The 13,125-nt window shown below is 45.3% G+C and overlaps 1 protein-coding gene across 1 annotated transcript; it reads right to left on the reverse strand.

The window, feature by feature from the left end:
* Positions 1-538: 538 nt before the first annotated feature.
* On the reverse strand, positions 539-1,312 carry LOC308237576 (transmembrane epididymal protein 1-like; the record flags this gene model as incomplete). Its single annotated transcript, XM_080648331.1, has 1 exon — positions 539-1,312. One exon carries the CDS (start codon positions 1,310-1,312, stop codon positions 539-541), a length of 774 nt encoding a protein of 257 aa, XP_080504457.1.
* Between the last annotated feature and the right edge of the window lie 11,813 nt (positions 1,313-13,125).

Here is a 13,125-nt window from a genome sequence, read left to right on the forward strand (position 1 = left end):
CAGTATGAGTATTGAAGAGATCCACAAAGAGGACGGGTGTGGAGGTGGTTATTATGAGAGGTAAACTATTATGATGTAATACAGTATGTAAATTATGATGTACTAAACATGACTAGTTGTTATTCTATGTGGTGGGTGAAGGGTATTTATCGAGACCCAAAGGCAAGTTTTAGTATATTATTTTTCCATTCTCCTGGAGGGGAGTGGAGAGTGCAGAGAGGAACAGGGTGAGCAGACTGCCTTGGCTAGAGCTGAAGAGAGTGGAGAGGTAGGGGAACTCGGGGAGCTGAGTGAAGGTCATAGTCGCACGCCTATCACCTTTCCTCTGCACAACGGCTCAGCAAATGAGACTGAGAGAAGCCAGAAGGGCGCAGCGGGGCTTGCCTGTCCTAGAAGAGTCTCCTGCATCAGGTGGGACCTCTGAAGGAAGGGCACCTGGTCCTCCTCTCTGACAGCTCCACTTCCCTCAATTTCTCAACCAGGTGCTCCAGAGTGTGCAGGTGGCAGGAACCATTCCGGGCCCGCCCAGGTTCAGACATCAACAAATGTAACAATACCACCAAAAGGAGAAGCCGTAGATCCAGATCATCAAAATGGCAATGAAAGCCACATGCCAGCAGAAGAAGGTGGTGACAAATATAATGTCGTTTTTGTCATCGTCCATCCACTTATGGCCCGAGATGGGTTTGTACAGCATAAAGCCTATCTGCATCAGCCAAGAACCTAGAATCATATACAAAAAGGCCTTCATCACCCAGAGCTGCAGCACGTTGGGAGCCCAGAATTCTGCAATGACCACAAGCGTCAGCAGGAAGATGGCCTGGATGAGCAGGATGTGAGACTGCAGCTCCACGCCTTCTGAGTCCTGTATGTGAGACACCATCAGGGGCAGAAGTAGAGACATGCCCAGGACCTGGGCACTTTGCTCCAGAGCAGCACACCTCTGGGGCAGCAGGTTCTGGCTCACCACATCTACACATCCACTCAGGAAGAAGGTCATATACAGAGTGAGATGCTGCCACTGCTTGCGGTACAAAAAGTTCCTCTGATGATATATCTTGCTGATGAATACAAGCTGTCCAGGGATGCTATGCAGCTCTTGGGCTACTAAAATGCAGGCGCTCAGTATCTTCACCAAGCCAACATAGTATATTTGTTGCAGCCTGGCCCATCTTCCTTTGCTCCAGGGACAGCGTGGGGGATACTGAACGGGGATGTTGCATATCAAGGCCCTGAACACGAGTCGTGCGTGATAAAGTCCATAGAGGAAGAGAGACAGCCCTGGGTACAGATGACCCTCAAAGCCTCCCATGGAACTGAAGACAGGTCTGACCAAATGCAGAGGCGAGAGGGTCGGCAATGACCTCCTCAGGCTCTAGGGTGTGGAGAGAGCTTCCTGAAGTCGACTTATATCCTCTATCCAGCTCACTGCATCCACATTCAGAAGGGAAATGGTTCTGGAGGAAACCCAAAGTTATGGCGGGGTGGGTGTCATGGTTTCCGTCCGGTCTTCTGCTCTGGTTCATTGATAACTAACCAACCATTGCCAAATAGTGATATAAGCATGTTCTCCAGCACAAAGCCTGGGCATCTGCCCTTCTCAGAGACTATGCTATGGGTCCCCCTTGCTTCTCCTCCCACTTGTCCTTGATGCCAATGCTACCTTCCTTACTTCCCTCCAAATTCACAGAACGTAAGGAAGAACTCAGAGGAAGCACGGAGAACACACAACGTAGAGTACATCCCTTACGAGTCCTCACATATAACCTCATACAAACACTAAGTACAACCTTATTTCCCTGGGTATAAATAGTCTTTAAGAGCCACAAGTAAACACACTTAGTGCCTGATTACTTGAGAATTGCCAGGAAAATGTTCACTCATGAGAAGCCCAGATTAAATAAACATTGTTTCGGGGTGTACGTATGGGATTTGCTTTTGAATCAGTGGATTTATTAAAATAGTTTACCCGCATCAATATGGATGAGTTTCATCCAATCTATTGAGGGCCCACATAGAACAAAAGGCAGAGGAAGAAGGAATTTGCCCCTTTTGCTTCCGGCCTGTCTACTGAGCTGGGACAGAGGTCTTCTCCTGCCCTTGCACTGGGATTTGTACCACCAGCACCCCTGGTTCTCAGGTCTTTAGACTCAGACTGCAATAACACCAGCAGGTCTCCAGCTAGAGATAGCAGATGGTGGGACTTGTCTGTCTCCATAATCACACAAGCCACCTCCTCATAATAGGTCTCCTTTACTTAGATCTTTTGGTTCTATTTCTCTGCAGAACTCTGACTAATACAAACATGGAACCTCAAAAATATAACTCTAAGTGAAAGAAGAATGCCAAAGCTCAAAACAAACAAAACTGAATGATGTGAACACATATGTGAAACTATCAACAAAGTTCAGGCAAATGGTTACCTCCAAGAGGGGAAGGATAGGATCGATTTAAGAGGGCACACAAGACATTGAAAATAATGACAATGTTTTCCTGTTCTTACAGTTGGTGGTGAGCACAGGAGTGTTGATTGTATCCCTACATGCATTCTATAAATGTTATTTTATATTGATTGGATATTAAGTAGTTTTTTTTTAAGGAAATAAGAAGACAGTAAAAGTGCTGTGTGGGTCCCTGAGACCATGCCTAAGAAGTCTACTGTAGGGTGAGAAAGTGGAAAAGCAGCTGTTTGCAAAGGGGCTCTTCATATACCAAACTGAGTTTTCGTTAGGACATCAACCCTTGCACGTATCATTCTACAACTGGCTTTTTTTCAACTCAGCCATAGAATGTGTTGGAGATAGAACTATTTTTGCTATAGGGAGGTGCTGCTCATTCCTTTTAATGTCATATTCTTTATCTAGTACTTTATCAATGAACATGTTGGTCTGATTCTTTTAAACAAACAACACTGAACAAATATTCTTCTTTAGGGTAGGTAACCATAATTGACATTTCTGAATCACAGACTATTCCCTTTTTTGGGTTTTAATAGTGATGAATCTCCCTTCAAAGCGTTGGTACCCATTTTCACTTACCCCCACATCCTCAACAAGTTCTCTGGATTCCCAAAACCCACCCACTATCCTCGTCCAGGCATCACCAACTTCTGCACTGTTGCAACATCTCTTAACCTGGCTCCAGTCCTCACCTGTTCATATCCACATTGCAGTCAAAAGAGTTAATTATGCCACTGGCTAACTTAAATTCCCCAGTGGCACCACACTGCTTAATGGGTAAAATCCATGTCATTACAATAAGCTTGAAGGTGCCTTTTGCTTTAGCCTGACCTCATTCCTAGTCCCTTCCCACCTGTACCATCTCCAGGAATATTGGAAGCTTTCAGTTTGGTCTGGAATGTTCTTCCTATTCCACATTCTTTCTTTACCTGGAAACTCCTTTTCCCTTCGAGGCTCTGCTCAAGCACTGACTCCTCCCAAATGGGAAAGATCCTCTCTATGCAACTTATACATATCTCTACTGTTATACTTGACACACCGTTCCACCATTCTTTACTTACTGGGAAGTCTTTCAAGTTGGAGACCATATCCTGCATTCTTTGTCTCTTTAGAATCTAGCCCCATGCCTAGAGGTGTTCAATGAATGTTTGAGAGATGAATGGATAAATTAATGAACTATCAAATGAGCACATGGTCTCTACCCTAAAAGGTTTTCTAATTAGTTATGAAGATGGAACAGATACATACAAATGATGCAAGGCCACTAATGCTCAGAGCTAAAGCTATATGAGTGGAACAAATGACCAGAGCTATGCAGTTAGAGGAGAATTTTATTTTTTACTTCTTCATCCTTGGACACAGGAGATGCAGAATGAATGACTTGGCATAATTTTAACTTCTCAGCCACAGCCACAGACACAGACCCCTTTGCATAAATCAGTGTTTCTCAACCCTTTTCTAGTTTTTGTCCACTCTAACAAACTTTTTCAACATGTGTTCCCTTATCACCTTCCCCCCATGAAAACATTTTTTAACTTTATTTTTATTGTTGACACTATTACAAATGTCCCCATGAAAATTTAATATCATAGCTATATGGTATATTTTATTTCCTATGGCCTCCTGGAACCATTGTAATATCTAAAATCACAATATTTTTACCCTTTTGGGGGCAATATTGCCCCCACTGATGGCACTTGGTGTAAACCAAAGGCAGAGTGTGATCCCAGCAAAGATCTTGGTGATGATGCAGCACAGAGCTTATCTGCAAACATTATTTACCTTTCAGCAATAGGCAGAGGGGATTCATAGGTACAGGTAGACTAGATGGCCTCAAAGATTCTACCAAGTTCTGCATGTGTGTCCCCCAGAGATCTCATGTGGGGCAGTCCTGATATTTAATTAGGATCCTAATTTAATTAGGGATTTAATTTAATTAGGAAACCCATATTCAATTAGAGACAACTGAGTGAAAATTGCTCTTCTCTTCTCCTTTACAGCCAATAACAGGGGTGACAACTGTATAAGAGAAGGAAGTGTCATCTAAAAGGGTGAAAGGAATGGACACATCTCTGGTTTGGGACAGCAGGTTTGATACCCAAAAATAGAAGGAATGCAGATCAGAAGACTCTGCTTGCACAAATGTGGCAGAAGCAAGAGCTCCCCTTATTGATCCAGAGGTATCACTGATGGGGCATCTACCTAGGATGTGGAGGGAGCAGATGCCAAATTCACTAGCTGATGTTCCATGACCTACAAGAAACACCTCTACCTTAGGCGACCCTCTTGGTACTCCTGTGGACACTTGGCCACTCACTGGCTCACCGCTAGGGGCAGGGCCTTGTGGGCACAAGTATGAACCTTGCCACTCATCATAATCACCTGTGGAGAGCTTTTGTAAAATACAGAGTACTAAGTTTTCACCCTGACCCTAATGAATAAAGTCTCTGCATTTGGAATCATACGTGTCTCCCACCACTGGTGATTCCAATGTAGGCCAGCTATCCTTACCTGATGCTTGAAGCCACGGCACCACCCTGGTCCTTAGGCTGCACCTGGACACCATCCTCCTGCCCTTACCGACCCACAGATTCACCCAGGAGCGTGGGGAGACATCTTTACAAAAGCAGAACCCAGCAATATTTACCAAGAGAGGTTGGCATGCGTGCGGAGAAAGGGGGCAGGGAGGGAGAAGGAGGCTAAGAGAGGGATGAACAGGGAAGGGAGAAGGAAGGAAAGGTGGAGGGGAGAAAGAGAGATGAAGACTGAAAGAGAACATGGGGAACTCAGCAGAAAGAAGGCCAAGAGGGTAAAAAGCAGCCCAGCTCCTAAAATGGGAGAGGCAAGGAAAAGAGAAAGCATAGGAACCGGATAAGTTAAAAAAAAAATTCTCCTTGTTCAGGTCCCAGGAGACATTATCAATCAGTGATTAAGAAAATGAGACGTTTGATCTGTGTCTGAGACCTAGTTTGCCTAGTTTGCCAGGCGGATGATTCAAGATGAGGTGCTTATCTTCTCCAAGATTCATTCTCCTCATAGATAAATAGGGAATTGTGGGATTCCATAAAATGTTGTATTTTAAAGCAGATTATAAATATAAATTACGTTAAGTTGGTCATCTTAGGGCTGGATGAGACCATAGGGCCTATTTGAAACTAAAGTCCGGAGAGAAGTGACTCACAGGATGTCACATGGCTGGTGGCTTAGTTGTGATGCTGAGAGAGTCACAGGCTGGCTGTCCACGAGAGGTACAAGAAAACCCCAGCTCAGTCAGCATAAGGCAAACATGTAAGTGGACCAAGGCTGTGAGCCCCCCTTCCCAGCCAGCTCCCAGGCTGCAGGAGAGCCCAGCTTTCTGGCCGGCTCACTGACTAGATCTCAATCTGTCCCACTCTGCCCAATGCCTCAGTGGTACTGTCAAGAGAAGAAGCCAAATGAGGGGTCCCCAGAATTGGGGGACAAGGAGAGTCGGCGTCAAATAAATGGAATACTTTCTGCAGAAGCATCCCCACCCTAAGAGATTCTAGGTGCCACACACATGCTGCCTGCCATGAAAATGCCCACTTGCATGTGTCCTCAAGACTAGGCACTGCTAGAAAGAGCTGTGAGGGAATCAGTTATGTTGAAGCTGGGCTTTCTGGTGGAAGGATGTGTTGGCTGAAGGAGGAGTGGCTGGTCAACATGGAGTATGAAGCCCTCGCCGGTTTGGCTCAGTGGATAGAGCCTCAGCCTGTGGACGGAAGGGTCCCAGGTTTGATTCCGGTCAAGGGCACATGCCTGGGTTTTGGACCCGATCCCCATAGGAGGTGTGCAGGAGGCAGCCGATCAATGGTTCTCTCTCATCATTGATGTTTCTATCTCTCTCTTCCTCTTTCTTTCTCTCTGAAATCAATAAAAAAATATATTTAAAGAAAAAAACATGGAGTCTGGAAACACAGTGCCATCCAAGGAGAAAGATTATGTGGGAGAAAATGAGTACTCTATTATAGAAGTGAAATCTTTTTGGAACAGGGACAATTTCTCAAGCTTTTCTTTTATCTGCTTTATTTTCCCCACACATTCATTTAGTCATCTGTGTTCAGAGTCACTGTTCTGAGCTAAATTATCCCTAGCTACTTTGATCCCAGCAAAAAGGGCGGGGTGGGGCGCTGGTGGGGGAGTGTGGATGGTTGGTGGGGGTATCTCATTAGCAGGCATGAGCAACTCAGTCACTGGAAAGACATGGCCTCTAACATTAGTGAATAAATGGGCCTTCTGGTTTATGTATTAGTGCCAATCAGTCCTTCAGAACCTAAAGAGACAGATAAAATTGAGCTTCTGGATCTGTAATGCTGAGGTCTTGGTTCAACTCAGGATTTATCCTGCCTTCCCGTGACCCCCAAGTTCTGCACCACCTCACTTTCTGCCATCCCAGCTACAACAGTTTTCTAATACTGCCCAGATCACATATTCACATTTAAAGGCAACACCAGTAACTTAGCCACTTCAACAAATGTGTGGTAACCACCTATAATGAGCCAGACATCCTATATAATAAAAGGCTAATATGCAAATCGACTGAACGGTGGAATGACTGGTTGCTATGACACTCACTGGCCACAAGAGTGCAGATGCTCAATGCAGGAGCTGCCCCCTGGTGGTCAGTGTGCTCGCACAGGGGGAGCACCGCTCAGCCAGAAGCCGTGGTGAGCGCAGCGGCAGTGGCAGGAGCCTCTCCTGCCTCTGCGGCAGCCCTAAGGATGTCTGACTGCCCGCTTAGGCGCGCTCCCCAAGGGAGTGGACCTAAGCCATCAGTCGGACATCCCACGAGGGCTTCCGGACTGTGAGAGGGCACAGGCCAGGCTGAGGGACCCCCGAGTGCATGAATCTCATGCACCGGGCCTCCAGTTATGCTATAAGGTGGTGTTAAAAAGATGAATAAGACATGGCACCTGTTCTCAGGCAACTCAAAAGCAGTACCGATGCTGGAGGGGTGAGTCCCTAGGGGAGAATCCGGCCCCGAGCCAAGAGGGTTCTTGGCTTCAAGCAGGAGAGAATTCAAGATGTGAGCCAGACAGACAAGAGGTTAAAGTGGAAGCAAGTTTCTCGAGCAGAGAGGATAAGCAAGAAAAGCCACTCCACCAGCAGAGTGGCCGACTCTCCTTACAAGAGAAGGAAGAGACACCCTAACTGTCTCTACAGGCTGAGCTTCTATATCTGCTTGTCGTTTCTATGGAAGACTGCTGGTATGGGGAAATAGAGAATGGAACAAAACATTGGGATTTACTTTAACCTTTGAGGTCTGTTTCCCTTTATAGTATGGGTAAATAATAAGTATGGGTGAGTAGCTATATATATATATATATATATATATATATATATATATAGCTACTATATATATATAATTGATTTCAGAGAGGAAGGGAGAGAGAGATAGAAACATCAATGATGAGAGAGAATCACTGATAGGCTGCCTCCTGCATGCCCCACACTGGGGATTGAGCCTACAACCTGGGCATGTGCCCTGACTGGGAATTGAACCGTGACCTCCTGGTTCATAGGTTGATGCTCAATCACTGAGCCACTCCAGCTGGACTACTAATCAATCTTTACAGGAATTTTCTTTGTTCCAGAAGCTCCCTGTGGTCTGCTTGCATCTCTGGTCAGCCCTGGGCAGCACATAGCAGGCCCCTACTTAGCTCTGTTTCACTTCAGTTCATTTATATAGTACGTATGCCCCTCTCCTATATTAATATCTTGCTATTCAGTGTGGCCCATAGGCCAGCAGTGTCCGCATCACCGGGAAGCTTGTTAGAAATACAGACTCCCAGGTCCCAGGCTAGACCAACCGAATCTAAATCTCTGTTTTACTAAGATCTCTAAGTGATTAGTATGCATTTAAAGTTTGGGAAACACAGATCTAACAGCAAAGACCCTATTAAAATCATCTTGGATTAAATTTTATGATGATGGAATAGACCAAATATGGCGGGAACATAGAGGAATGTGTGGTTAATTCTGATGGAGGAGTACATATTTGCACTGAAATTTAAATTGCACTGGCCAACAACTTGGGGATGGGAGCAGATGAGAATAGGTAGGAGCATCCAGGTATGGACAATGATGTGAACAAAGCTGTGAATGTGGTGGGTGGGTGGGTGGGTGAGGGCGAGGGTAGGCCATGTGCAGAGCCAGCCTAGAGCCGACTGGGAAAGTCTTTCAAGAGCAACCTGGGATGGACAGCGCCACTCAGCCTGTCGGTGCTCTGTGTGCTCTCCTTTGCACTGACCTGGATGGTACCCTTTCACCAGCCCTGCACACTAGACACTGGTCAGTGCTTGGACAGGGAGAGGCCTCTTCCCCACACCCGGCCCTTCGTGACCCTTCAGGGATAGTGTTTGCAGTCAACAAAGGATGCCGAGTCTCAGATCTCATGCCAGGCCACCTGGTCCCTGGCAGCGACTCTGCAGAACGACCTTGGTAGGAAGTGGATTCCCACAAATTCTCATGGAATCCTACAAATTCCCATGGATTCCCGGCAGCCCAACCTCTGGGGAGAGACTGTAAGGGAAGATGACTGTGGAGAAAGTAATGACAAAAAGGAAAGGGACTGAAGCAGGAGTCCGGAGGCTGTGCTCCAGTCCTGGCCTGGCCTCCGTCTGCCTGACCATGAGGCAGTCTCTGGGCTCAGCTGGGAAATGAAGACGATGGACCAGATGGTTCCCAGGTCCTTCCAGCCCCGAAAGCCTGGGGTTCCGGCGCCTTCCAGTTCTAGAAAGGTCTGCCATTTTTCCCTTTTCAAACGACTTCGAGTACATTCTCTTGGAACTCACTTTCAGTGGCAAAATGAGACATTTTTCTTGGGTCACAGTCTCCAACCAACTCACAAGGGCAGCTGGGTTAGACTGTCCATCAGAGTTACACTTAGGGGGAAATATATATATAAATATATATATATATATATATATATATATATATATATATATATATATATACACACATACATACATATAATGAAATAGATAGTAAATACCTACTATGCATTTTTCTTGGCAACTGAGTTGGGCGCCAATGAAGCAGAAGCTTGCGTTCTGGCCAAAAATGTTCTCATATGTATTCGGAGAAACATGATACATATTAGTAAAGAAGAAAGCCCTATATAATTCCATAATAAAGCATCCTATATTAATGATAATTGTTAACATTTCACAGTGCCAAATGCTTTATAGGAATGTTTCATTTATTCCACACAAATCTATCAGGTAATAAGTCATTTTGGATGTTTTTGGCTGCAAATAGAAAACTCTGATTCCACTGGCTTAAGCATTAGGAAATTTATTCTCTAACTTAAGAACTCCAGAGGTAGTGCAGCCCCATCAACAGCAAGGGAACCAACCACCAGTGGGGTCAGCCTGCTTCAGGTCCCTGCAAACACGGCCGGTGCCCAGGCCAACCTCCTCTAATACACAAGGGGGGCGGGGGGGGAGGGGGTAACTAGCAAAACAAAAAACGGGGTCCTTTAGGGAGAAAGAAGAGGCAGGTGGTTGTTCAGAAGGCGAGCATAAATTTCCATTTTTACAGCTTAAAAAACCGAGTTTTCCAGGTTGTAAGTAACTTGTTCAAGGCCACACAACTTATGGGAGTTGGGATTCAAAACAGAGTCCATACCCTGGGCACATTCCAAGTCAGGTCAAAGTCACCTGCCCCCTGTCGCCTCTGCTCCCTTCCTGAGTCCCCTCCCCAAGCTCACTCCGGGTCAGAGATTTCTTTCCCTCCATATCTGTTATTTGCTTTCCCGCCTGCTCCAGGGCATGGACTAGGTTTTATTCATATTTTTATTTCTCTTCTCCGCCCCCCATCCTCTAACACCATGCTTACTTGCTTTTACATTAAATCTCCATCTACAGGGCTCAACAGATTGGTGTGTCCTCCTTAGTATAAAGCATATCCTCTTGCCTTTTCCTCAGCCTCACTACTGCCCAGAACTCAGCTCTAATAGCAGAGAGATTCAGAATAGGTAAGAGTTCAGACTTTGGACCCTGACAGCCCAAAGTTTCAGTTCTAGCTTTGCCACTTACGAGCCCTTCGGTCAAATGACTGAACCTATCTAAGTCTTTTGTCTCCCTACCCCTCAAATGAGGATATTCACCACGTAGGGTTACGGTGAGAATGGAATGTGATAGAGTGTAGCACAGCCCTCAATAGATGGGAGTTGCTGTTTTTAATTAATGAAATAATGTAATAAAAATGAAAACTCATGTTTTTTCGTTTCCTGAGCTTTCTCTACATTATCTCCTCTGACCCTCAAAACAGCCATGTTAGGTGAAGGAGGCTCCTTCCCTGTGACAGCTGGGGAAACTGAGTCTGAGTGAGGTAATGAGCCTTGTTTAGATTCCTCTATGGTACATTCTTGGGGTGCTTTTCTTTAACCATGTGTGTCAGCTGACCCTGCTTGTGTGGATCGTCCTTGGTATGGGTTGAACTGTGCCGTCCATTTATATGTTAAGTCCTAACCTCCAGCACCTCAGAATGTGACCTTATTTGAAATAGGGGCATTATAGTTGTAATTATCTATGTTAAGATAAGGCATACTGGAGTAGGGTAGATTTCTAATCCAATATGATTCACATTCTCCTAAAAAGCAGAAATCAGGGCAGACACGGAGAATACCACATGAAGATGCAACGATTCGGTGATGCTTCTGGAAGCCAAGGCATGCCAAGGACTAACAGCCAACCGCCAGAAGCTCGGGGAGAGGCAATGGAACAGACCCCCTTACAGCCGCAGAAGGAACCAACTCTACTGACCCCTTGATCTCAGACTCCTCACCTCAAAACCTTGGAAACAATAAATTTCTACTCAAGCCACTCAGAAAATGACAGGCATGCGAGAGGTGCTTGCTGTTGATACAGCAACGATGTCCCTCTCCTCTAGCTCCAAGGGGGGTGACGCTCCATCGCTGGTGCTGCAGCCCAGGGGGTAAACAGGCTGCCCCGGCCTAGTCCCTGCTCACAGGGGCTGCAGGAGGAGGCCGCTCTAAGCCACCACCCTCATCGTCACTCCGTGACATGTGCTCCTTGCATGGCCCTGGGGCCTTGTCTCTCCATTCAATCCTATCAGACCCCTGCTGTCCCCTCTTCAGTCCTGCTCAGGGGAGTGATTGCATCTACTTCCAGACAACCCTAAGTCTCATGCTTGTCTCAACCCCTGGGATTTCATCCAAGGCCCCTGGCTCTTTCACTTCCTAAAGAAAGGGTCCATCCTGATCCCTTCGGCTGCAATAGTTTGTGTACCACCAGGCAGGGTCTGCATTTTCAGGACAAAAAAAGAGCTGTCCACTCTCCTGAGAGATAAGGAAGATCCAAATTTCTGGAACCAAAGGCCTATTTGCCACCCTGGCAATGTAGTGAGGACAGTACCGTGTTTCCCCAAAAATAAGACAGTGTCTTATATTAATTTTTGCTCCCAAAGACACGCTAGGTCTTATTTTCAGGGGATGTCTTATTTTTCCATGAAGAAGAATACGGTACACATTTATTGTTAAATGAAAATAAAGTAAATTTATTACCTGTATATGGTATGGTAGTACGGTAGTTGTCAACACAAACCAGACAAACTGTGAATCCTACAGTATCAAGAATTTACTCATTTATTCAATGACAATCACGTCATCATCTTCTGGAACATCATCATAACAATCCAATTCCTGAATTTCCTGGTGAATTTCTTGTGACTCCATTTCTTTCAGAATCAGTGGACCAAATCTCTCATGTTTAGCAATAGCACTGTCTTTAAATGAGTACTTCTTGTCAAGGTAGTCTGCTCGCAGTGCATTTGCAATGCAACTGTCAGTGATTTTCTCCCATGAATTCTTCACCCAAGTCACAACTTCTTGCAGTTTAGGTTTCACAAAGTTTCCACGCTGATTTCTCTCCATTCTATTTTCAATGTAGTCATTAATTTCCATGCGCAAATTGTCTTTGAATGGCTTGTTTATTGCAATATCAAGAGTCTGGAGATAGGCCGTCATTCCTGCGGGAATCATTATCTGATCTATTTTTCTTTTGTGAAGAAATGTCTTCATGTCTTTAGCGCGGTGAGTGCTGGCTGCATCCCAGACTAGCAGACCTCTTTGGCTCCCTTGCATAACAAGCGGCAGCATTAAATCGACCCACTTCCTTATAACTGCTTGTGTGGCCCAGGCTTTTTCAGTTTCAAGAATAAAAACGCCCAAAACACGTTCAATCTTTTCCTTCTTGCCCTTAGAAATGATTAAAGGTGGGATTTTAGTGCCATCCAGACGAATTGCCAAAATACAGGAAACACGTGCACTTTCGTAAGCAGTGGAGGGAATGTACGCTAAGGACATACCCTGCTGTTCAATTGTTGTTTGAGATGATTGGCCTATAAACACTGCAGTTTCATCCATAGCAATCATGTTGGAAAGATTGTATTTAGAGAAGTCAGCATCATCAATAAAGGACTTGAATGCAAGTGCTCGCTTAATAACTTGAGTATCTTCCAACCTAAACAATGTTGTAGATCTTCTTAAAGACAGTTCACTTCGCTGAAGGAAATTATCCAGCCAGTGTTGTGATGCTTTGAAGTCTTCGGGGGCTATGTCAAACTGTGGTGCCATTGCAAGGGCAAATTCTTGAATCTGAGCCCTATTCACAACCAAAGCCTT

The sequence above is a fragment of the Plecotus auritus genome (assembly GCF_963455305.1).
Source record: "Plecotus auritus genome assembly, chromosome: 12".
NCBI lineage: Eukaryota > Metazoa > Chordata > Mammalia > Chiroptera > Vespertilionidae > Plecotus > Plecotus auritus.